Consider the following 23,583-nt stretch of genomic DNA (forward strand, 5'->3'; position numbering starts at 1 on the left):
TCAGCAGACTTTCAGAGTGAGCAGCGTGGGCACAGTGCTATCGGGCCGTTTGAGCCAGTCTAACTGGGGTCAACCATCTCCCACCTCAGTGGAGAATAAAGGAAAAATATCTCACTGACCTGATTCAGGCAGGAGACAACTTGTCTAAACCTTATTGTACTCCCTCTTCCTTTGCCATGACTGCAACCCAGAAATCCTGGCAGACAGTTATGAAATCAAGCATATGTGCACCGGATACGAACGCATGCCCTGGCTGGCTAATTGGCTGCCCACCGTACACTCTGTGGGAGTTACTTATCAATGGGCTTTACATGTTACACCAGCATACAGAAAAATCAGAAGCAAATGAGTAGAGGTAATGAGGTAGAGGTAATACTCATTTGCAACCAAAACAACACGCTAGGCCAGCAAATAATGTGTATAAACCTTTCCATTCTAACATGTATACCTAATCATCTGTAAATAATACATTTTAACTGTATACTAAACAGAATTATTCAGCACAGAGTTCTACCAACTGAGCTAAGCAGAGAACTCATAGGCTTATGACTCGTAACGAGATGAGGCCAACTGGACAAACTACATCCAGATTATTTCTGCTGGTGACTGTGAATGCACAGGCAAAGGATTACTACCGGAGAAACAGACTGAACATTTATGAACTGGTCCCAATCCTGCATTCATTATGGAAAACAATAGATATTATCAAAATGTGGGCAAAACCTCTTACTCCCAGTATTCACTTGTATAGTCACTCAGGTTAATCACCATCATGGGATAATTTTACTCCGGGTAGGAAGAATGGAATGGAATGGAATGGAATGGAATGGAATGGAATGGAATAGTTCAGTTGGAAGGGACCTACAACAATCATCTAGACCAACTGCAAGATTGACCTCTTCCATCCATCACTGCATCAGAATCTCCTTCTTTGGCAACAGTGATTTTATAAGACATGCCTTTCTACAAAAGAATTTCAGTGCACAAAACCTCAAACATAAACATTGTAAATGTGACTTGCAGTTTAACAGAAATTATATGAACAAAGCAGAGCCCAGCACTAACTCAGCTCCCAGCAAATGCAGCGATTTTCAGCTCACTGGAATACTGTTGCTTTTAAGTCAGGTCTGTAATATTACTTATTGCCTTTATACTGTGTGTCTGAAACTATTTCAGAACTAATTTAGTTCTTCTAACGCATAAAACTGTAATTTACCTAAGAGTAACAGAAGCCATAAAGCTAAGCTGGGAAAAGGAAAGGAAAAATCACAATCATGTGTCAGGGAAAACAATCTAATCTGTATTCAAACAAGCCGTGATACACAAACTCCATTTTCTAATTTAGACATCACAAGCTACAAAATAAAATTCTGTTGTAGTCCAAATTCTGCCACATTTTTTCTCTTCTCAAGCAAACTTTCTATTGGCTTAATGGGATTTAGGTTCAATAAGGATGGCAGGAATGAAACAATACAGAGAATGAAGTATCTTCGTATCCACACGTAGGAAAATGTTAGGTCTTGAATTCACATTCAGATATGCACACTTGCTTACATGTATAGATATGATTTTAATGCCATGCCATTTTTACAGAAGTGTAACTCTCCTGATTTGAGTGGAGTTATCACTAAACTACATCAAAAACCACCAGCATGCAATGAGACCTGGTGACTTAGGAGAGACAGGCAGTTCCCCAAGCAGAAGGTGTGCCTCTTCCATCTGGCAGACCAAAATGTTCTACGCTTTTCCAACAGAAGACCTTGGGAGATGAAATGTACGCACTATTTTAAACCAGACAATGATTCACCTTATTGAACAGGTACAAGATTTAGAGCCTGAAGAGAGCAAAGAAGTTACGGCTTATTGTGGCTGGTAGAAAAGACTGCACTGAGGCCCTTCTTCAAAGACCTTCAGGATGTAAGTTTGGCATCACCAGGAAAAGTATAACTTCGGAAGGTCCTAATATCCGCTGGTCTCTAATATGGCCCCAAATCTCTGCTTTCACTCCCCCTAGCTTCATCTGAGTTTAAGCCAGCACATGCTACATCACTCTACCTGTTGATCTGTGAGCAGTTTTGGTAACACATAATGCACCTGGTAGCAATGAAGACATGGAGATGTACTCTCTTCTAACTATGCCTGAGAGTATACAGGTGAGTACACACACAAATGATGAGACCATCTAGCAGCCCACTGGCTTCTCAGTCACCTTGCTCTCCCTTGCATTTGGTGTTTGCTCAATGGATGTGACACAATACCTACATGTGACGTGATGCAACAAAACTGCAAAATAACAGAAAGCAGAGAAGCTAACGCGACTTTGTGGAGAAACCCCCATGCAAGCCTATCTCTTAAGAGCACTGTGTAGCTTTGGTGGAGAGCTCATCTCATAATGGGTGGCAAATCAGGGACAATTAAGGAAAGTGGTACTCTGCAAATACCAAAATAATGACTACAGAGATTATAAGTGTGCAATATTTCATTAAATCAGTGTACAAGGAGATGAAGTCTGTTTAAGACCCTTTACAAGGTCCTATAATCCTGTTTTATAATTAATTGGAAAACCTGCGGGGGGTCATGAACTTTAGACAGCTTCTTTCCAAATAATCACAGATTAAGTTATACCAAAGAAATCTTTCTCAAAACAAATGGAAAGCCACACAAACTTTTGTTTTGCCGATTAGGTGGCCACCAGCATACTGATCAGGAGACACAGAAGAGTGTAGGAGGTAGACCACTGGGCACTGCAAGATGGGCAGATTGAATGGAAGTGTTAACAGACTGATCGCCTTCATGCAGAACCCCTCACATGTCTAAATCCAAAATATATCAGGGGCATTTTAATCTGAGTTTTATTCTTCTCAGTGACTCACCATGAGGCACTGCATATCACTTGGCCTGTCTCTTGCTTTTTGTCCCTGACTATATAAATATGAATGCTGCCTTTGTAAACCCTTTGGAGATCTGTGGGAAACAGTTCTGTGGAAAACCTTCTCCATTTGCTATCTCCAAGACACATCACCATTATTTTACATCAAGGTTTGGGCCCAAGGGACTGCCCTTTTCCTGTCCCTGAGCCTCAGCAGACACATTCAAGCACCATGCAGAATATTTAAGCACCTGTGCCAATGCCTTGCTCAGTATGAGCCTGGTGGTGAGGGCCAGGATCAGAGAAAGGGATGTACCCAGATTAAACAGCCACTTCTGTCAGGTTTGCTGTGGAGACAAGCAGGAGGGTATTTTTAAAAGAAGACGCTTCCTCTGTTGGTCTGGCAAAGCCCAAGGCTGGTGACCTTCCAGGCACAGTGCAAACCCCATCTGTTTCCCCAGGAGATGAAGGGTATTTAAGCGATGCAGATGATGGCACTTCGTTTGTTTGATGCTTTAGGACAGTTTATTTTGTTGTTACTAAACTTGATATGTGAAATCTTTTTTTCAAGTAAATTGCCCATGACACATTGAAAGATTTGATATACCAAAAAAACAACAACCATATAAGTGAAATACCTGCAACCTGCATCTGTAATTAAGAAAGGCAACAAAAATTGATTTATTACATCATTTGCCTCTAGAAAAAAAAAAAAGAAATGCAATCACAAATAAATTACAACCCTTGGGGAAACTTGCCCTCTTTCCTCCCTGAAAATGGAGCAATGTAACATAAACCAAGCATGCATTTTTTACTAGGTAAGGGGGTAACTGCTTATAAACAAGGTCACATGTTCTACTTGCACAGACCTTGGGAGGTCTGTCACATTAGGTGATACTGTCAGCAACCCTTAAGAGGAACATTTGAGCAAACAAAGGCAACGGTTTCCTATGCTGACCTGAAAAAATGCAGCCAAGATTACTGCAAAGCCAGCCGCCTTTTAAAACCAAAATGAGAGAATTACATGTGAGAACGAGATAAACCCCAGCAGAAAACATCCCCAAGTAGGATGGACTCAGTGTCTGCAGGACTCATCTCTGTCTCAGTCTGCCTAGAAGAGCTGCCACAGACTCTGCCCTGAAGGTCCACTGCATTTGAGGTAATGCTGGGAATTTGTTCTTCAGTTAAAATAAGCATCAGAGAAGCATTAATTATTTCAAAACAAGCATAAAAATCCAGGATATACAAGCATAAAGTTAGAAATTTTTAAAATCCAAACACACTAAGAACCTTAGTGCCAGCACTATGTGGACTAAGTGTAATGCAAAGGAGCCAGACATACGGACTTCTGCCAGCTTCCTAAGATATTTCAGGTATTTCTGAGTAATAGCCAGGCACTCAGAAAATAGCATCAAATATTTGTGGCATGTTTCATTGTTTACAGGGGAGGAGGTACCATTTTAATAATGAACGTAGTAATTCCTACGATGCGTACTCTGAAGAGCAAAGGTGCATCATTTTCAAACATGCCAACTGTCCGACACCCTTCCAGCAATCATAGGTGACTAAGAGGTGTCTGCTGGCACTTTGAGAGATTCAGGCATTTGGTGCCATCTGAGACGCATTACGGCACCTGAGACATCCCCAGAGGACTGTCAGGTGTCTGGGGGATGCATGGGAGGCACATGTCCTCCTGCTGTGACAGCTGAAAACCACAGGACCTAGGGGACCTCAAATCCATCGAATGTCTATACCTGAGCAACTGAAGTGAATGATTAACTGGGCCAAAGGAGCTAACCATTGGCTTTCTGGCTACTAGAAGGGGGGAGGTACCTGCAGATACATAATGTCAACTAGGAGTAAGTTTTACTTGGTTGCCCTTAAGCTTAGCATGCATTTTTTTGTTACATTAAACTTGTCAATGGTTTAAATCACTCTTCAAGGTTTCTAGTGTTTTGGGGAAAAATAAATGCTCAGGCATTTATTTTTCATGCATAGCTTTAATCAAGAAATTTTTTCACAGCAGAAGTTTAGCTTTTCTACTAATGCACAATGTACTTGTGTATCTGGTTAACATCAAACTAGTTTCTTACACAGACATCACCACTAAAGCCAAGTGAGAGCTGCTATACTCAGTTACACTCCAGAAAGCCACAGAACTTACTTCTAAAGACACGCATCCTGTGCTGCCTTTGAACACCACTCCTTGCTCTGCAAAAAGCTGGTTGTTACAACACAAGATAACACAGGCTTTCATGGATAGTGGCTATATGTAGTTTTTAAGCCTATTTGCAAAATCCACCCTGGAAACTAAGAGCAGGCTGGCAAAGGAACCGCATTTGCATTTGCCAAAGGACCCAGAGTTTGCTAAAGTAGCCCTAAGTACAAGCGACCTGGTGCAGGGCTGGAGCACATCACGGACATGACGTGGCCCCAGGCTGCGGGACCTCTGCCCGCTCATGAGAGTTTCCCCCAAGCACTGCCAGCCCCTTGGTGCAGTGAGACCAACCTCTCAGCCACAGCGGCACCTATGTGCTTATCATGGACCGGCACAGAGCTTTTGAGCCTATTCAGGGAGCAGCAGTGCAACACGCGTAATACATTCACTTTTCAGATCTGATCCAGGCAGAGAGAGTCAAGCTCATGCCCCCTGTGAATCTCTCCAGAAATCAGTGTTTATATACACAGAGTGTGAATTTGATTCCAAGCTCTACTGACAAAAATCCATGTTTTAGAGCCATCTTGACAGGTCTCTGCAGAACAGGTGGTTTCCAAAGGCAAAATGCCTTTCCTGGACTACCACAGTAATAAGCGCAGCATGAAGATTACTCTACCCTTATTAACAGAGCTAAACACTTTATCTTTTCTGACCAACGAATGCAGCCACTCACATCCAAAGATAAACAGGATACTGAGGAGCACACAAGTGTGCCTGAGGCACCAGGAGCTGACCCTTGAAGATCCAGGGGCCAAGGAACCGCAGAGCACACTGCACCTTTGTGGTTTTCACAAACATTTGCTTCAGAAGTTAAACTTATGAGTTCATCAGCCATAACAAACTTCATGCAAACTGTTCAAGGGATTGAATTTATGACAGAGGGGAAAAAAGAGTGGAAACTGGTGTATAAGAGTCAATGAAAACAAGAGATTCCAAGAAAGGGAGGTGATTTAGAAATAAATCCTTAGCAGGTTAAATTGGTGGATCACTAAAAATGTGGTCCACATTTCTGCAGCATGCAAATTCTTTTTGCAGAGCTCACAGTCCTACATGAATATCAGCTGATCATTTTCTATCAGTTAATTAAAGATGATTTGCAATTGAGCGTGCAGGTGGGAAAAGAAAAAAAGTCAGTTTTGTTGCTCTTTTTTTATAGTTCATTAATCTGCTAAAATTATATCCAGGCCTTTTCTTGCGTGGTATTCTGCCCCCTATAAATGCCTTCAAAACCGGAACTTAAAAGTACTGAAACCTTTTAAACACAGTAAAAAGTTTGGCACATTAAGGATGTAGCTCAGTTAGTCCCCATACCCTGCCAGCCTTGGCTTTGCTTCCTGCACCAACTCTCTTTGTGACATTGGGTTTTTCGCTGTGCAAGAGATGTGATCTGTATGATTCCCAACATACTCTGTGTTGGTTTGACTGGGATTCTCACATACAGCTATGACTTTTGGGGGTGATGAGGAGAAACAGCACCTCAAAGTCAGCCCACAGAGACACTAGCACTGACAGAGGATTATATCCAAAGGAAGGCCATCAGAAGACATGCGCAGGATCTACCCCTACTTGCAATGGCCTACATTGCTACACAAATGCGAATATAATTGTAAACAACATGTGATTATTCAAGTATGTTTGAACACATTTTCACCTAATATTTTTGCTATGCAGCTTCTGATCAAAAAGGGATGCTTACTTGTTTATATCATTCTTTTCATGACTGTGCTTAATAGTTTAAGAGCCTTACTTCTCAGAAAACAGTATAGATTTGCTTTAGCCTTTCCAAGCTGTTTAAATTATAAATGTAATATGTACAGTTCAGTTTCAAAGAACAGAAAAAAAAGATGAACAATAGACTTGTCTCTCTCATTTCTCCCCATTATATTCACTTATCAGTTCTGCACAAAGCCAGCACAAAAGTCAGTAAGCAGAGATCCAAAAATATCTGGCAATGACCTCCAGAGCAGAGAAACGGCATGAGAGTGCTTCTGCCTGGAGCTTTTCAAATCTTTGCTTGTGGCTTGACTTTCACAGGATGCTGCAAGCTCCATGGACAGGACCGAAAGGTGTCAGACTGGGGGGACCTGTGCTTGCAGAGCGACTCTTTCCACCAGCAGCCCTCCACTGGCTACCCCAGATACACTTTATTTACAGATCTACTTTATTTTTATATAGCTTTGATTACAAAAAGGTGGTTCTACTCACTGAATGTTCGGATGATGTCACTTGGTGCACTGGCAGGGCTGGATCCATAGGTGTTTGCTGCTCGGACGGCAAACTGATACTTGGTATTTGGGAGAAGTCCCTTGAGAACCATGGATTCCATCTGGATCTGCTCTCTTATTACTGTCCAAATGCTGTCAAGGTCTGGCCTTCAGGATCAAAAAAAGCCAAGATCATAAAGAATTAAAACTGGCTGTATAAATTAATTGCCTTTAAACCTTCCTGGGAAATACACAAAGTAAATAAGATAGAAGCCTGCTAAATCATCACTGAAATCCTTCACTATTAAGGGGCCAGACTGTGTAACCATTACTAAGCTGCAAAGCCTGTGATGTCAAAACTATTCAGTGATACAAAACCAATATTCAGATTTTGCTTATAAACAAGGAGATTGTTTAGAGGACAGTTTGACAAATCAAGTTCTCTTTATCCGTTTTCATGATATCTTGGGTTCACAGTTTTCAAGTGGAGGTATATTACTAGCAGTTCCCTAATCTCCTATTTGGCTGTATGAAGCAATACTTCTCAATAGAGGGAAAGATCCTGATTTATTTCTAACAGTTTGTGCTCTAATGCCACTAAGTCCCTTCAAACATATACAAGCATTAGCAGGATGAGAATTTAACATTTGATCTCCCAGGCAATCAGATTAATCCATCCACATTGGAAAATCTGGATCCAAAGTCTTCTCTTCAGAAAAAAAAAAGAAAAAAAAAACTAAAACAATAATGCAGAGAACCTGGCCTATATATGTGGATTTTGCAACAAAATTCCCATGTCTGCCTTTGGAAAATCCCTGGTTAACTCCTGATTCATACTGGAAGCCAACTGCCAATAAATACTTGCTCTAAGTGCCATTATAATCTATCTGAAATCAGTACAACCATTCACACAGCACTTTGGTCTCAAATGTTTAAGTTCATATGCAGAGGGACACCAGAAAGGGGAGGGCTACTTCAAATACTTTGAGAGAGTATTCTGATGCTTTCACACAATTTCTACTCTCTCTAAAAGTGGTCTCTTCTTACTAAAGAGAGGATGGAATCAGAAGGTAAACAAATACAAACAAAATAAAAATGTAAACATTAAGTCTAGGCCACCCAAAATATTCAAATTGAAGCCTATGAAAGTAAAATAGGGACAGAAATTACTTTCAGAGAAAAATATTCCAGTGTCCTTTTCTAAGATGTCCTTGTGATATTTATTACAGGAAATAACCTCCAAGTGCTCCCTGAATCTACCAATGTTTACACAGGACTAGCTGCAAATGTCTCCAACAGTCTTCCAATGAAAATTATAGCACAAGGCAGGCATTTTGTATTTGTTTATTTGCAGCTGGAAGGAAACGCCAAAGTTAATGTATGTTTTCTTTTACCAGTCAATACAAGATTTATTGATCACTGAGGTTTCATTGCTTTGTGCCAGAAGGCCAATGCAGTGACAAAGCAGCAGTTCCCAGCTGCCTGACTCCTGTGCCCAATGGCACTCAGGGTGCGAATATTTCATTGTCTTGATAAAAATAAAATCAGACTAATGCACAAGATGCAATGACAGCTACACAGACCATCTTAAGTGATCCTCCACCACCAATTCCTGTAGACAGGAGGGCATTTATTTTGGCTACTCTTTCATTGTTTCCCTTCTCTGAGCCCGGACCAAAATGAAAATGCATAGTGTTTTCCATATGAAAGCTGTTAACATCGCTTCCTTCCACATGCTTGCTTAGTAGTGTTTTCAGTTTTCCTGTACACATCTTTTTTGGCTCTAATTCTAGTCCAAGGAATTCCTGCTAGCTCAAGAGCTGCCTCACAGTCTCTTTGCAACAGACCCTGCCGATGTCTGTGCCCAAATGGAAACACATGCCTCTGAGGAAGGGACCCAAAGGAGGTATTGCACCTGACAAAGATGTAGGAGATAACACAAACCGTAGGCTAGCCTTCCACTTCACTGACTATCTCTGACAAGACTTCCTTCTGCAGAAGTGAATAATAAAGGAAATGCAAACGTGTAAGCATCTACAGCTGAAGGAGAGAGAAAGAGTGAGATTTATCACTCGACCTTTGCTATTTCTCCAGAACGTTCCCTGTATGAACAAATCAGTACAAGATGAAAAAATGGCAAACAGATGGGGAGAGGAACACAATAAACTCAGCTGGCGACAGCGTCCAGGGCCAGCCAGCTCCTGTGTTTTCTAAGCTGGGAACACTTTGTTGAAAACTGTCTCCATGGTGCTTTTTGCATCAAAATTCAGTTTGTGTCAACTTTTGCACCAGAAGGGCTCATTTTGATGCCATTTTTCCCGTCTTTCTGCAGATGTACATTCCCTGGACCAGAACAGATCTCTCTGTCTCCAACCAGGACCTCGCAGGGCTGGCTGCTCCAGACAATGTATCTGTGCATGGAGAAATCAGACAACTTCCATGGTCATTTTCTGCTCTTAAAGCTACAGCTGTGCATCTCCCACGCAGAAAGGCCATGCAGTAAGAATCTGGCCAGTGACAAAGTCAGAGTGTTTTTAAGATAATAAACATATGGGTAAAGTCAATAGGACTGGACAGATAGAAACTGAGGGCAGAATTCTGCCCCAATTGCACCCAAAATATTTGGATCATTGCTTTACGTTGTAATCTGGGGACTGACTGAATTTAGGAAAGGAAATCTTTCATGTGGAGAACAGCAATTTTATACTCACTTGAACTTCCTCTTAAAATCACCTGGAAATGATTTAATAGAGTGAAACACCTGCTAGCAATCCAATTTTTAAATGGTTTTTGATTGTTCTTTTGTGCCATGTTTGTACTCATCTCAAGTGGCAAATTCAGCTCTACCAAATTTTTAAAAAAATATTCCTACAAATAATAAATATGGTGACAAGTACAATACATTCTTATTCGCTATGGAAAATACTCAATGCAGAAAACAACACACTGTAGGATATTATTTTTAGTAATTATTATTATTTAGCTTTATTAGGACACTTTCTACAAAATATATCAACCAATATGCCAGTTCAACTCTGAGGAAAGAAAAGATAGACAATTTTCTAGCCTCGTTCTTTTGCTAAATATTACTCTGATGCTGTCCAATGTTGTTAAGAATTTCCTCCCTAATTTCTACAACTTCCACTCCTCTTTATTTATTAATTAACTTTTCAACGATTTAACCCTCACAAATAGTGAGGTAAATATTGAGGCAGATGTATCCGTTTCATGCATTAATCAGGAAAGCAGTATTAAAGGTATTTTTGCTGGGCATTAGGAGGCATCTCCCTGGTCAGATCTGCTGGTTTGGGTTTTTTGCAAACAAAAGCAAATATGACTGCCCGGTTCAGTGCAGCACCAGGGACAGCTAGTTCAACACGGAATGGATGCAGGGATACACCTTTTTTTTAGGGGGAAGGCTTCAAACTAATCAAGAAATCTGCCCACAACACTATGCTGAATCTGCTCCATCCTAACATCTGTATACTGATAGATCTCCCCAGTTTCATTGGCAGAACCCACCTAGTTCATTGCAGCAGAAGTTTCATGTCACTACAGATATACTGAAAAATTTCCCCTGTATGTCAAGATTAATATTGAAAGCTGTTGAGTCCATCTATGTACCAAGGAGATGAAAAGAAAGTGACCTCCTCCTTTTAAGGGAAACACATGTGGTTCTGTAGAACCTAGCTGACTATAAAAATCTGGGTAAGTTAGTCTCCAAGTTTAGAAGATTGGGTAGGCATTCAACAGATTAAAAATTTGAGCATTTGGAGTATTTGAGTGAAAATATCCAAGACATTTTTGAGAATTAATTTTTTATAGTATCTTTAGGCAAAACACCCAAACTAGTATGTTTAAGTGCAGGGTCTCGCTTTAGGGTCTTTCATAAGAATACTGTTTGTCATAAAGTATTTCTCAGCATAAAGCAACAGACTATTAACACTGAGCCTGCAATCTTCCATTGGATTTCATAATTTCCAAATCCATAATGGATTCCATTAGTTATTTTGGGTTTAACTCATTCTTTTACACATTCCCTATGAACTGTGCAATGACCAGTGAGACCTACATTTGCCCTCCTGATTTTCAGTATTTAGCCAAGTTGGGACTGTGGTCTCCTTAGCGTCCTCTTATAGTCAACAGCAGAGCCTGAGTTAGCCCAGTCCGTCCTACATCTGAAATCGCCTGCAGCCCTCCACTGCCTACAGCAAACCAAAAGGTCCCAAGGCAAACCCATGCAACTGCATAAATAAAGGCCCAAATTCAGACCCCGAGCAGAAACAGACTGCAAGTTAGTTCTGGTTCTGATTAGATTCTGGTATGTGCAAACAATTAATGTATTGAATTTTCATGAGGTTTTAATCCCCAATATCACAGTTGAGCAAATGAAAAGAGTGTTTTTCCCTCATCTCAGCCTCCTAGCATGGTTTTTCTAGGGTTAAAGTCATAAAGTCGGTTCTAAGGGTACTGAAATTATTTAAAAAATGTCATAGCTCTTAGAGGTTTGTGCTGCACCCAGGAGAAATTACAGATTTGCATAAGAAAGTCATTAATTTTGCAAAAGCACAAGATAATGTTGTATTTCTTTGACATAAGAGGACTTAATTCTAAATTTACTTGCACTGTTTTGGTTTGGTTTCACACTGGTTTAATTTAACAGCTTTAACTCAGGTTAATACATTTTATAGCAATTAAAACTATATGCAGCAAAAGACAATGAAACAAAGTTAAATCTTTACTTCTAATTGCCATTAGGGCTTATGGTGCATTGAACTTTCTCCAAATATATAATCAAGCTTCCAAGTCTAAGAGAGCATAATCCCAAAACTAACAAATACACTTCAAGCTTAGCTTTAAACCTCAAACTAAACAGTGCAATCAAAACATTGTGCTGTTAGCAAATTCTTTCCCAAAGTCTAAAAAGAACGAAACACTAAAATTTCAATTATTCCCATCGTTCAACTTAAACAGTGAAGGCAGCTTTCCACTCTCTGGCTGAACAAAAACATTCCAGGGTGCACTTTCAATGTGTCAGATGGAGACGATGGTACCCACTTCTTCTTCCATTAGCAGGCCCCTGGTGCTATGTAGAGGTGTACATAAACCTGCAGGCTCCACTTTTTGACAAAAGCACAGAGGCGACAGAAGTGCCGTCAATCAGAACCCAGCAAAATCCCTTCCCCATCCACCAAGCAAATGAGAGAGAAGAGATAGGGAGAAGAGAAACAGGCTCAGATAATGATTGTGTTCAAAAAATAGATATTGGAGAAATTTCATGGTAATGCTACAGCAGAGTTTACATGATGGCCATAATGTATCTTCAGCCCTCATGTCCTGCCTCCCAGTGCAATCAACATTGAATGGCTTCCCGCTAAATATGGGGCATTCTGATTCAAACACAAAATGCAACATAAGTTCACAAGCAGGCTTTCAGCCTGGGAATTCTTTTCATTATATCAATATCTTCTAGATTGTAACCATACTTTGAGCAGTGAAAACCAATAGTTCTTTCTGTCTGTTTTAACAACAATTCTTTTTTAAAAATGAATGTGTTTTTCTGAAGAATGATTTTTTGACCTTTACAGTTCAGAGTAGTTAAAGAAGCAATTCTTTCTTCTTATCCAGGAACCTCAACTAAAATCTGTCATCAAGTGTTCACCCGAAGGATTAAACTTCCAAAGGTTGAATTTTGCATTCACTGTAAGGGTAAACATAGAGGCAAGCACATGAAAATAAACAGCTTTGTATGCAGATACTAGCTTACACAAGCGTATGAACAGTCAGGTATGAATACTTGTTTGTGCATGCAGATACAACCACCTCCGCTTGACCCTTCATATGCATCTTATAAAAGCAACTTGATTGGCAACTTTTCACCGTTCAGTTCTATTACCGCAAATTTTAGAGAGTTCAACACAAAAGAAGAAAAAAAAACCCAACACCCACCTCCCCCAAAAAAATCTAAACAGAAAGGCCAAAATTTCATGTAAACTTGATTAGCATGAGGATAACAAAGCAAGTCTGAGTCCTGCAAGCTCAAGACCCAAAAGACTTTTGTCAGGTAAAACCACCCAGCCTACTGAGTTTGCAATCCCCACATTATTTGCTGTAGCAGCCCAGAGTAATCCTGCCCAGGGGAACTGCTCTGCCACTCACTCTTTTCTCAGCATGGTTTGACAGCATTTGATGACAGAAAAAACTTAAAACTTCATTCACTCAGGCCTTTATTAGAGGGAACAGATCAAATGAAACCTTACTTTCTTCAATCAGAAGGTACAACTTATTGGTGATTTTATAACAAATTAGATTATTTCTGGTTTTGTCTTTAAATTTTCATGGTAATTCAACACACTTCAAGAGGAAAACTATGTACTGTGTACTATGCACAGTAAGTAAATAAATCATGAGAAGCATCTATAAGCAGTTTAATAGTGCAGTTTAGGTAGAAAAAACCTGTAGTGCACAAACACTGAAATTCAGACTGCACTGGCAAACTTGCCTGATAAACTCCACCATGTAGTACTGGATGGGAGAACTTCCTTCGCTCACTCCGGGCTTCCAGGATAATGCAACTTCTGAATCAGAAACTACCACAATCTGGGGCTGATAGGGTGGTGCAGGGGGCATGCACTTATCTAAGCCAGAAGAAATGCAAAGGAACAGCATCAGAGAAGCAGATGGGCTAACACACACTTAAACCCAACACCCACAGACTTGAGAATCAAATTTAGAGGCTTCTCGCTTTACCTGTTGCCCCTCTAAAACCCCATATTTGTCGAAAAGTAATAGTAAAATATTATGATATTGCACATGACAGTGATTTATGTGTGAGTGACCTGCCATGTTACACATGTGTGGCCTGCCAGTTTTGCAACAGAAAGCCATGTACGCAGCATTACCTTGGGATAAGGTTGTCACGTCTCTGGGCATGCTGGGTCGTCCTTTCCCTGCCCAGCCGTATGCTCCAACACTAACGCGGTGTGGAGTGCCTGGCTTTAGATCACCAATAACAACCTCCTACCAGAGTCAAGAGAAGACAAGACAAGAACATTGTGAAAGCTCTTCCATGTAAGCAGGGACAGCTCTGTGAGCTGGGATTCAGGGATCTTACATGGCATTTTCCATGTTACCTCCTAGGAGGATTGTCCCCAGCCCAGCTCAGAAGCAACAAACACAGACAGCACCACGTGTTTCCTCTCAAGCTGCAGCTTCACCCCGGGGGAATCCACAGGGATGACCTGAACCCATTTCTCAGCATAACTCACAAGGTTGCAGATCGTTTGCATTCGCTGTCTGGCTTTTTTGCTGGTGAAGTTAAAGTCACATACTATTCCCTCTCTTGAGCCAATTACTGGCATTTGGTATCAGTCTGGTGCATTTTCTTGTGTTTGTTTTCTTATTTTTTGTTTTTGTTTTTCTTTTAAATCCAGAGACTGTAGAAGCTCCTGGGAACGAAGCAAGTTGCCACAGTGTGAACTGATGATCTTTAATTTCTCATGGAGCATAGACCAGTTCCATCGCCTCTCACAATTTTCCTAGCCTAGCTATCAGCCTTGACCTGAAGCGAGCATTTCCCTTATTTGTCCTTCTGCCATAAACACAGAAAGATTAACCCACAGACAACCACTGTAAGGGAGGTGATGCTAACCTCCATGTGAAGAGCTTGTGCTGCTGAATACTGTTCAGAGGACCCTGCTCAAATCTCCCAGAAATTAGCAAACGTCACCAAAAAATTACATTTTATCACTGGCTGGTGCACATAGCATGATCAGCTCCAGATATTTAGGTCTTTAATGGAGCATGTGTAAGTGTATATAGAAATTTGGTAATCTTTACCTGCAGCCTATGTGTAGAGAGATGCAAACCCGAGATTTACAAATTTTGACAGCATACACAAGTAAACAGAAATACCAAGTTCTACACCACAGACTGTTTTGTTGTGAAGAAAACCACTTTTAAAAAAAGTCTTTTACAGAGATGTTTCTTCTGTTTTTCATTCTCTGATATTAAAAACATTATTCACAGTGCATGTAAAATGCAGAGATCTCCTTTTTCTTCACACTGGAACAGACTTTAAATCTGCATTTCCAGTTGCAGTAAAATAGTAAACAATCCCAAAATTTTATTAACTGCTAAATTTCCTCATGACGGTCTTTTGGACAGACTCTCCTTCTCTATTCTTGGGGGAACTTACGTTATTACTACATTGTTTGGCAACACCCTGCCATCTGTCATTTCTCTTAGCCACAGTTTTGGAGCTCCATCACTGATTTCCTATTAACATGGACCACCTGGCCATTATCCTGTTTTTCCATCATTCACCCTTGATCTGCTTGAATGATTTGGATTCGTCTGAGAGAGATAATAACAATGCTGGAAAAGTAACTGCCCAGAGAAAGGCACCAAGAACACTCAAACCAAAAGATTTATCTGGGTCTTTCAGTCTCATAGCTGAAGTAACTGAAATCTTTCAAAACATGATCTGAAAAGCCAGTTGCTGAAAACCCAGCACCTCCTCCCAATGACAATAATGATGATCCTGCTCCTGCCATTCCATCCTCCATGCCATACATACTGTCCATCTGTATTTAAGCTGTGTGCATTTGTTCCTGCCAGCATTCCTCTTTATTACACTCATTCTTATGAGAAAAAATCCCTCATCATGAGTCTTATTGCTTTCACACTGTTCCAGAACTTGGCCTCTGCGGAGAGTGGGATATTGATGTACTTGCCTCATATTATTACCTCCAGGCTCAAGTCTACAATAAACTAAACAGAACAACTCTCATTGACTGCAAGGCCAATCAAGATCAAAGTCCTAATATCTACTTAGGTATTTAAGTTCAACATGTGTACCCTCAAAACCTCAGCAAGGTGCTCTCTTGCCTTACACACATGGCTATCTGCCTCTTTCTTGTGGCAATGTCATCTCCATGAACATAGCTGTTGGACATACGGTGGGTATCTTTGAGATCAAGTATGTTCTAATCTTCTAGGATCAAGACATTAGTGAACAGGTAAAGATTCAGGACATCATCAAGCTACCCTGACCCATGGCAATTTCAGGGAATACCCACCTCACACCAGAACACTTTCAAATGAGATTCTGGAGGCACATTTCCTTGTACCCCATTGTCCAGAAGCCTGGGAGTACGTATTTCATCTCTCTTTTTGCTTGTATTGACGAGAAGAGTCTTAAACTGAAGTTTTCTCCATCCCAGAAGAGACACAGTGGCCTCACAGATATGGAATTTAGGTGGTACGTGGAAGAGTTAGCTCCCTGTCATTTTTGTAGTCTTTCTCTCCACTCAGATTGCCTCTATATTTTGAAGCATGACACCCCAAACTGGACATTACATTGCCGATGAGGCTTTACTAGGCACCAATCTCGCTTTCTTGTCTTACAAAACACTCTTCCTAAAACCCTGCAAAATGACATTTGGTATTTTCATTACAATCTCACAGTCTTGAATGGGGTGAAGCAATGCGATGCCTATTCTGTGGTACAGGAGGCAGGTGTATGCAGAAACCATATATACCTCCTTGCCTTGCCACACAGTGATGTTGAAACTGTTTGTGAGGCTGCGCAGTAAGCCGCCTTACAGAAACCAGGATTACAAATTGTTTTCCAGAGAAAACCTGTTTTCTGTTTTCTTTTGTTTTGTTTTAATAAAAAAAAAAAAATCAAACCCTGGACTACAGCGCAGCTGCAGAAACTGAGCTGGGTTCAAGCTGACACTTGATCCCCTGACAATTCCTTCCCTGCACTACTGGTCTCAGCTGGTCACTCCCTACTTTGTACTGCTGTGTTTGGTGATTTGATAGGGAGCACTATTGCTCTCCAGGGCTCTGTGCCTGACTTAAAACCTCCCACCTTTAAAGCGTGCTAATTTTTCTTGGTTTTTCTCTTTTTTTTAATATTTGTGCTCAACTTCATGAATATTACACCCAGTAGAACAACTGCCTTATTAAATTGTGCTGCATCTGCACTTCTCCTGGCTGCTCTCACTTATGCGTTCTCTATTATAAGATGACATAATACAGCTATAATACATTATCCACTTTGCTAACGCACAGGCATATGCACACAGAAACAGGCGACCCAGTTCAGCTCTTGCTACGACAGTCTTGCACAGTCCAGAGAAGCCTCTTGAGAAAACAGCAGGGTCGTACTGAGCACCAGGAGAGGAGTCTTAGTGACGGAAACATGAACTATGCGGACTTAACCACAAAACTATTGCAGATTTCTGTTGGGTTTGGTATGAATGTAACAGAAAGCATTTCAGCAAGAACACCGCTTCCTGAGGATTAATGACAGCTGGGAGCTGATTAATCCCAGTCAGTCATACTTCTCAACAAGTACGCCTCAGAAGTGTTATTTTTATGAAGCAGAAAAAAAGGGCCCCATGTGGAACCTCAACTCTGAAATGCCATAATCCAAACTCAGTTCAGCTGGGATCAAACCAGATAGTCCTGGTTCAAGCACAACCTGAGGTCTCATCCAGACATCAGCCTCCTACAGTCCAACCAAACTTCCCTTAATTCAGACCATGAAAGCTGCGTGAGATCCACCGACTTTGTGAGATTTCTCCATTCCTAGAACAGATCTCAGAGAAAAAAAGTTTGCAAGAGGTTGTTGATGTTAGGGATTCCAGTTAAACACTGAAATTGCTGGCCTCATCCTACCCAAACCCGAGCACCTCCTGCTTGCTTCCTCCCTCACAATAAGCTTGATCTGTTTACTGCTCATAGGAAACAGGCTGGACCGAGTGCAAGGCTGGAAATAATTAATCTGAATAATTCACCAGCTGCAAACCCATTAAGAGGGTTGGTATTTCTTTCAAACCTGTTTTACACTAGTTGTTAGTCTCCCACTCCTTCCTCCTGGGCGTTCCATGGCTGGCCTCTTCCCACACTCCTCCTCCGCCTCGGCTCTTGCTGGACTGGCTCAGGGTTTTTCCTCTCCGTCTCCTCTCCCACTACCGGACCGCTTTGTTCTTCCCCGTCACTCTGTGTCTGACTACCCAGCTGTCCCTGTCCCCTGTAAGTCCTCACTGCCCGGATATAGCTCATTTTTCACACAAATTTCCTCCAGCAAAACAAGACATCCATAAATGCTTTTGATGACCGATAGGAAAGTTTATCCATTGCTAAAAAGGGAGCTGCCATACCTACATGTGTCCACCTTCTTCACCTCTGGATTTTGAGCTTTATCTACTATTTGCCACATTTTGACCACAAAAGATGCTGTGTAAGTGCTAAGTAGAATGAACATTTGAGATCAACTTTTGTGTGTGAATCTGTGGAAAGACCAGGTCAGAAACATTCAATTTCATTTTAAATCACAGCTGCCACCAAGTTTCATGTGAAGCAATACTTACAAAAATTGCTTGTCCTTCAAGTTGACCCTGGGAAAAAGCGAAATAGGACTTGTTAATGAAGTAACATACTAAAAAGTGATAGCAAAACCACATAAATGAGGGGTCAGGGAATTAAAACAAGGCCAATGCTGCAGCATATAGTAGTCTATGTGGCTGTTATTCATCTGTGTGAGTACTGGGATACAGACTCTGTTCTCTCGGTGAGTAAGGATTACTGCTGTCAGGATTAAGATTTAAAAAAAAACCCTAAAAAAGTGAGGAATACAGAGATAAAGATCAGAAGGGAGAAAATAGTGCATAAATAAAGAAATAATATATCCCGGCAATGGAATTCTTTCATTTCCCATGATCCTAGAAACCTGCAGGAGTCAGAACCAACAACCAGAGTGACAGAAAACTGCAGGAAATCTGAGCATCCCTCTCGCTCATGCTCCTCCCGGGGAAGGTTTCTGAGCACTAATCAGGAAATACCAGTGAATGCATATCATTGAACATCAGGTGGGGAGGCTGAAGGAAGAGGGGTGAGGAAATAAAGGAGAATGAAGATGAGTAGAAGAGAAAGGAGAAAAAAATTTAATTGTGCAGAAGGATCACAAAATAAAGATTGGAAAGCCTGCAATGCCCCTCTGTGCGCACACATAAGTCTTTGATTCCTGTGCTGGTAATGTTGCTGTCTCGCAGATAGACTGCCCTTTGCAGAGCACGGTATGAAAGTGCTCCCCTCGCAGCACCCAACCTGCAACACTCCTTCACTCTCTGCCTGAGCAGAGGCTGGAAAATCTCTGTTTCTGCCTTGCTGAACTCAAAAAGCAGCTTCTCTGCACTGAGGAAGCACTGGCATGTTTTGAGAATACCCTTTAAAAGCAGGCAGTATTAAAACCGTACAGAAGCATGAAGGAATTGCTTTCATCTTGGCACTAATTGCTCAGCCATGTAGCAGAAGAGGATGGGCGGTGTTCATTTGCGAATGGAAAAGGAAGGGGAAATTGGACAGAAAAAAGGAAGGAGGAAAGAGAAGGGGAGAGTGAAATAACACAAATAAGAAAGCAAAGGAGCAATAAAAGGAAAAACAGAACTAAAGGAAAGGGGGAAAATGGGAATTAAGGAGGAAAAGTAGTGCTTTCAAGAACAAAAAAACCCAGAAGTTGAGGGAATCTTCCAGGAGATGGACTTGCACAACTGCAACTAAAGCAGCACTATTACATTTTAAATTCCGTATTTCAGGAGGCCACTGTCTCACACAGAGACAAAAATACACTGAAAACTGTGTCTCCTTTAACTCACACACTTACCTGTGTCAGACACTGCAATACACATACACTGATATTGCAACTCTGACTGTGCATAGAGTCATGCAATTCCCCTTCCATGTGTGGAAGTACACAGAAAATGCATTTTCAAAATTAAAAGTTCTATTTTAGTAGATGCCAAAGGTCAGTACTAGGAAGACGCAAGCAAATCCCAATAGTTTTACATGATAAACTAGTCAGACAACAAGGAGCAAAAGTGTATCACACTGACTGGATTACAGAAAAACATTGTGATTTCCTTTTGCTCGATACCCAGAGCAGATCTGTGGCTTTCGTCCTCAGTGTAATTCACAAACCAGCAGCAAGTAGACAGTTGCAAGTTTCCACTTGCGAGCTCCGCTCCAGTGCTCTGACTGTTGATGAAAAGAAATACTCACCATGCTAACCATATCCAAACTCAGGGGAACATCATGTGAGAGTTGTTTAACTGCTTCGTCATCTTTGACCTCTGAGTAAAAGACCTTGGGAAGAAGATATAGTCAAGCCCGTTAAAGCAATAATGCAATGCTTCAGAATGACTTAAAAACAAGTGCATTGTTATCACATTGTGGACAGCATTTGAGCCTATGATCCCCTACCTTTTCAAAAGCACAAAAAGCTAGCACCCTTTAACATTCCCTTCATATTTGCTAGAAGTTGTCAGTATGACCAAAGGACACCATCTTACAGTGTATATGCTGAACTGAGGTGAAACACAGCCCAGCTTTCAGGGCAGACATGAACTGACAACTTTAATTGGGCATCATTTGGCCATGGTCAGCTTGCACAGCTGAAGGTTTGTGGGACTGGTCTGCACAAGTTAGGCATTTTACTTCATATAAAGAAGATATTGACATTACGTGATTACATCATTATAAAAACTGCTGTATCATAAATGTCTCTCCATGCCTGTTGCCATGTACTGGAGACTAGTGAGCCAGGAAGAGTCTGATTTCCCGCGCACAGAGACCCTGAGATGCCAGAAGGTCAAAAGCTAACATGAAGTGAAGATGATTTGAGTATAGCACTATCAATGCTGTTTGTCACTGGTTTTACCATCACACCACACAGGAGCTCAAGGCTTAAAAATTAACTGGGACTTGAATCATTCAGTAACTTGTATTGAATGAACAGTGAGATCTATTTATGATTTGTGACTATAAAGTATTGCAACTGTTTGAAAAATATCATGACCTATAGAAGAGCCACTTATTCACTGCACCTCTGTTTTCACACAGAGGAATGGACCCAACTACACACAGAGCCTGGCTGAGGCAGGTTCTGGCCACAGCAAGTGCTTCTCGGTATCCTAGATGACAAGCACTTTCATAACAATAAAACCAACCCTGCAGCTGGGCTGCATTAGTGTCATTTACAAGACCATGGGATGAAGAGGCATGCGTACCAGAAATACCTATTTCAGGGAATTTTCTCACTCTTTTAGTGTACATTAACAATAAAGGTAGTCTGAAGTTTTCTGCTTTCCACATTTTTACACAAAACTCAATTTTTGATTTTTTTTTTTCTGGAAATTTCAAATCCTTCCACAGAAAATACTAACAAAACAAACTGCTATTTGCTTTTTGTTAAGGGGAAACCAACCAATTCTAGACAATATCTTTGGTCCCAATTCCCCACTAACTTCCATTTTGGCACTGAGTTTCATTGCCACGGCATACCTGTTAAAGGAATACCTAATACACATGAATAAACATCAGATTAGTGCTCATTGTTTTTCTGCTTGCACACTCTACCCAGTTTAGGCTAGCCACTCTGCTTTGCCCAACAGGCAGAAGGTAATGTGGCAGAGGCTTGGAGGGGGTCAGAGCCTCCCCTACAAAATTGCTGGGTAAAACAGGAAAATCACACGACTTCTTTAAGGAAAATTCACCACAGGGGTAGGAGGGAATAAAAAAAAGTCTCTTTTGATATTTAAGGCTGTGGCTGGGCTCCCAGGAATGCTATGCAGTACAGTATCTATCAGGGGAAGATACACCACGAAACTCTCCTTCCCCTGTACCTGCTGCCACTCTGGGAAGGTTTAGAGGGGTAGTTTGGCAAAGCTATTCCTGCTAAAGCAATCCTCAGGCTGGAAGTACAAGTCAAAGGATCTGAACAGCCCTGAAATCACCATGGATCTCCCTTCACTTGCACAGTGTAATATCGACCTGCTCTGCTCTACTTTACTGTTTTATCAGCTGCAAAGAGCACCAAGATCCTTGCATGAAAAACACAACAGAAAAGCAATCTATATCCTCTACAAGCCCTTGGCATCCAACCCAAATTCCCATCATAGCCTGCTTCTGAAACATGAGCCGCTTGTTTCTTAAAGTTACAGCTCGATCCGTTCAAGCCCACTGTTCCCTGACTGCATTCTGGGCAATGGCATGATTTGTTATGAGAGCAGGCTCTCCTGCTTGCTTCGCCGTGCTGGGTGCGTAGTCTGAGGCCATGTAGGGTGCTGCAATCCTCTACTAGCAGCATAGAGGATCACTTACCGTATATCCCGTGATAGTGCTCGCATGCTGCTTTGGCATCCTCCATTGCACACTGAACGCTGTGCAGTTCAGTGAATCCAGCAGTATATCGAGAGGAGGCCCCAGTCTATCTGCTCAAAGCAAAATGACATTGTATAAGAAGACATAGGACATAAAACCTCTCCTTTAGCCACCTGGCAGGTATGGCTAAAGAAGAACAGACGTGCGCTGCCCTCGTTCCAAACTGTCAAACACAGCCCACTACCCAGATTTGACTTGGGTGCATCTTTTCCATCTCCATCTCTGCCCTCCAAGGCAGCTGTGGGATACCAGGAGAGAGGGCGCAAAGGGGGACGTCCCCTCTCTCAATGGCAAGGAGCTGTTGATCAGCTCAGGACACCTCATGCACACCTTCAGCCTCCCCCTCACCCCCTTCCCTGCAGGCTTCACGTCCAACAGCAACACCCTGGTGTGAGGAAAACCCAAAACATGCCTCCTCTTCAGCCCTTTGCTGCTTTGGCACAGGCCAAGAGACCCCCTTCATGGGCCACCAAGAAGTCTCCTGATCACCACCAGCCTCTGCAACCTCAGTTCCTTCATGACAGCTATGGATGGGAAGGGCAATGATTTAAGTAAGAAGCAAGTTTAGCCTGATGAGAAAAGCACAAAGGTGCAGGACCGCCTGCCCCTTTCCACATACAGGTTACAGCAATGGGATCTCTTGCCATCACGCTTTTGGTGCTGCCACAATCAACCCCGTCTCTCACCAGCTGCAGTGGGAGGAGGGCATTTTTATACAGCTATACTGGTCTCACACTACCTATCCGTCTCCTTCTCTTCCCATGGTACATGTTGGCATTTCAGCACAATGGCTAATTCAACTACTGCAAAAAAAAAAAGGCTGGAGAATAAGGAAACCCTGAGCTCCACACCTCTAGTAACATGTTAGCAACTGCATTTACTGTCTGAGAAAGGGTTGGTGGAGGAGCATGTCTGCTCTGTAACCCGAGCAAGATTTTTAACACAACTTCTCCAAACCACCATCGTCCATGCTTTTGAAACCAAACCCACCTAACAACTGTAATAGAGAACTGATTCAGACACTTTAACAACAACTTCATTTTTTTCAAGGTGACAGTTTT

The 23,583-nt window shown here is 41.6% G+C and overlaps 1 protein-coding gene across 1 annotated transcript in view; it reads right to left on the minus strand.

The window, feature by feature from the left end:
• EGFLAM (EGF-like, fibronectin type III and laminin G domains) overlaps positions 1-23,292 on the minus strand; it is a 59,961-nt gene extending 36,669 nt beyond the window's left edge. The window contains exons 1-7 of the mRNA XM_009329453.1: positions 23,262-23,292; positions 22,463-22,572; positions 20,363-20,446; positions 18,676-18,702; positions 14,194-14,311; positions 13,794-13,929; positions 7,293-7,459 (exon numbers count right to left, since the gene is read on the minus strand). Coding sequence (XP_009327728.1) covers positions 7,293-7,459; positions 13,794-13,929; positions 14,194-14,311; positions 18,676-18,702; positions 20,363-20,446; positions 22,463-22,572; positions 23,262-23,292 — 673 coding nt within the window. The remainder of the gene's footprint in view (positions 1-7,292; positions 7,460-13,793; positions 13,930-14,193; positions 14,312-18,675; positions 18,703-20,362; positions 20,447-22,462; positions 22,573-23,261) is intronic.
• Positions 23,293-23,583: the final 291 nt, after the last annotated feature.

This window comes from Pygoscelis adeliae, unplaced genomic scaffold, assembly GCF_000699105.1.
Source record: "Pygoscelis adeliae isolate BGI_AS28 unplaced genomic scaffold, ASM69910v1 Scaffold47, whole genome shotgun sequence".
Taxonomy (NCBI): domain Eukaryota; kingdom Metazoa; phylum Chordata; class Aves; order Sphenisciformes; family Spheniscidae; genus Pygoscelis; species Pygoscelis adeliae.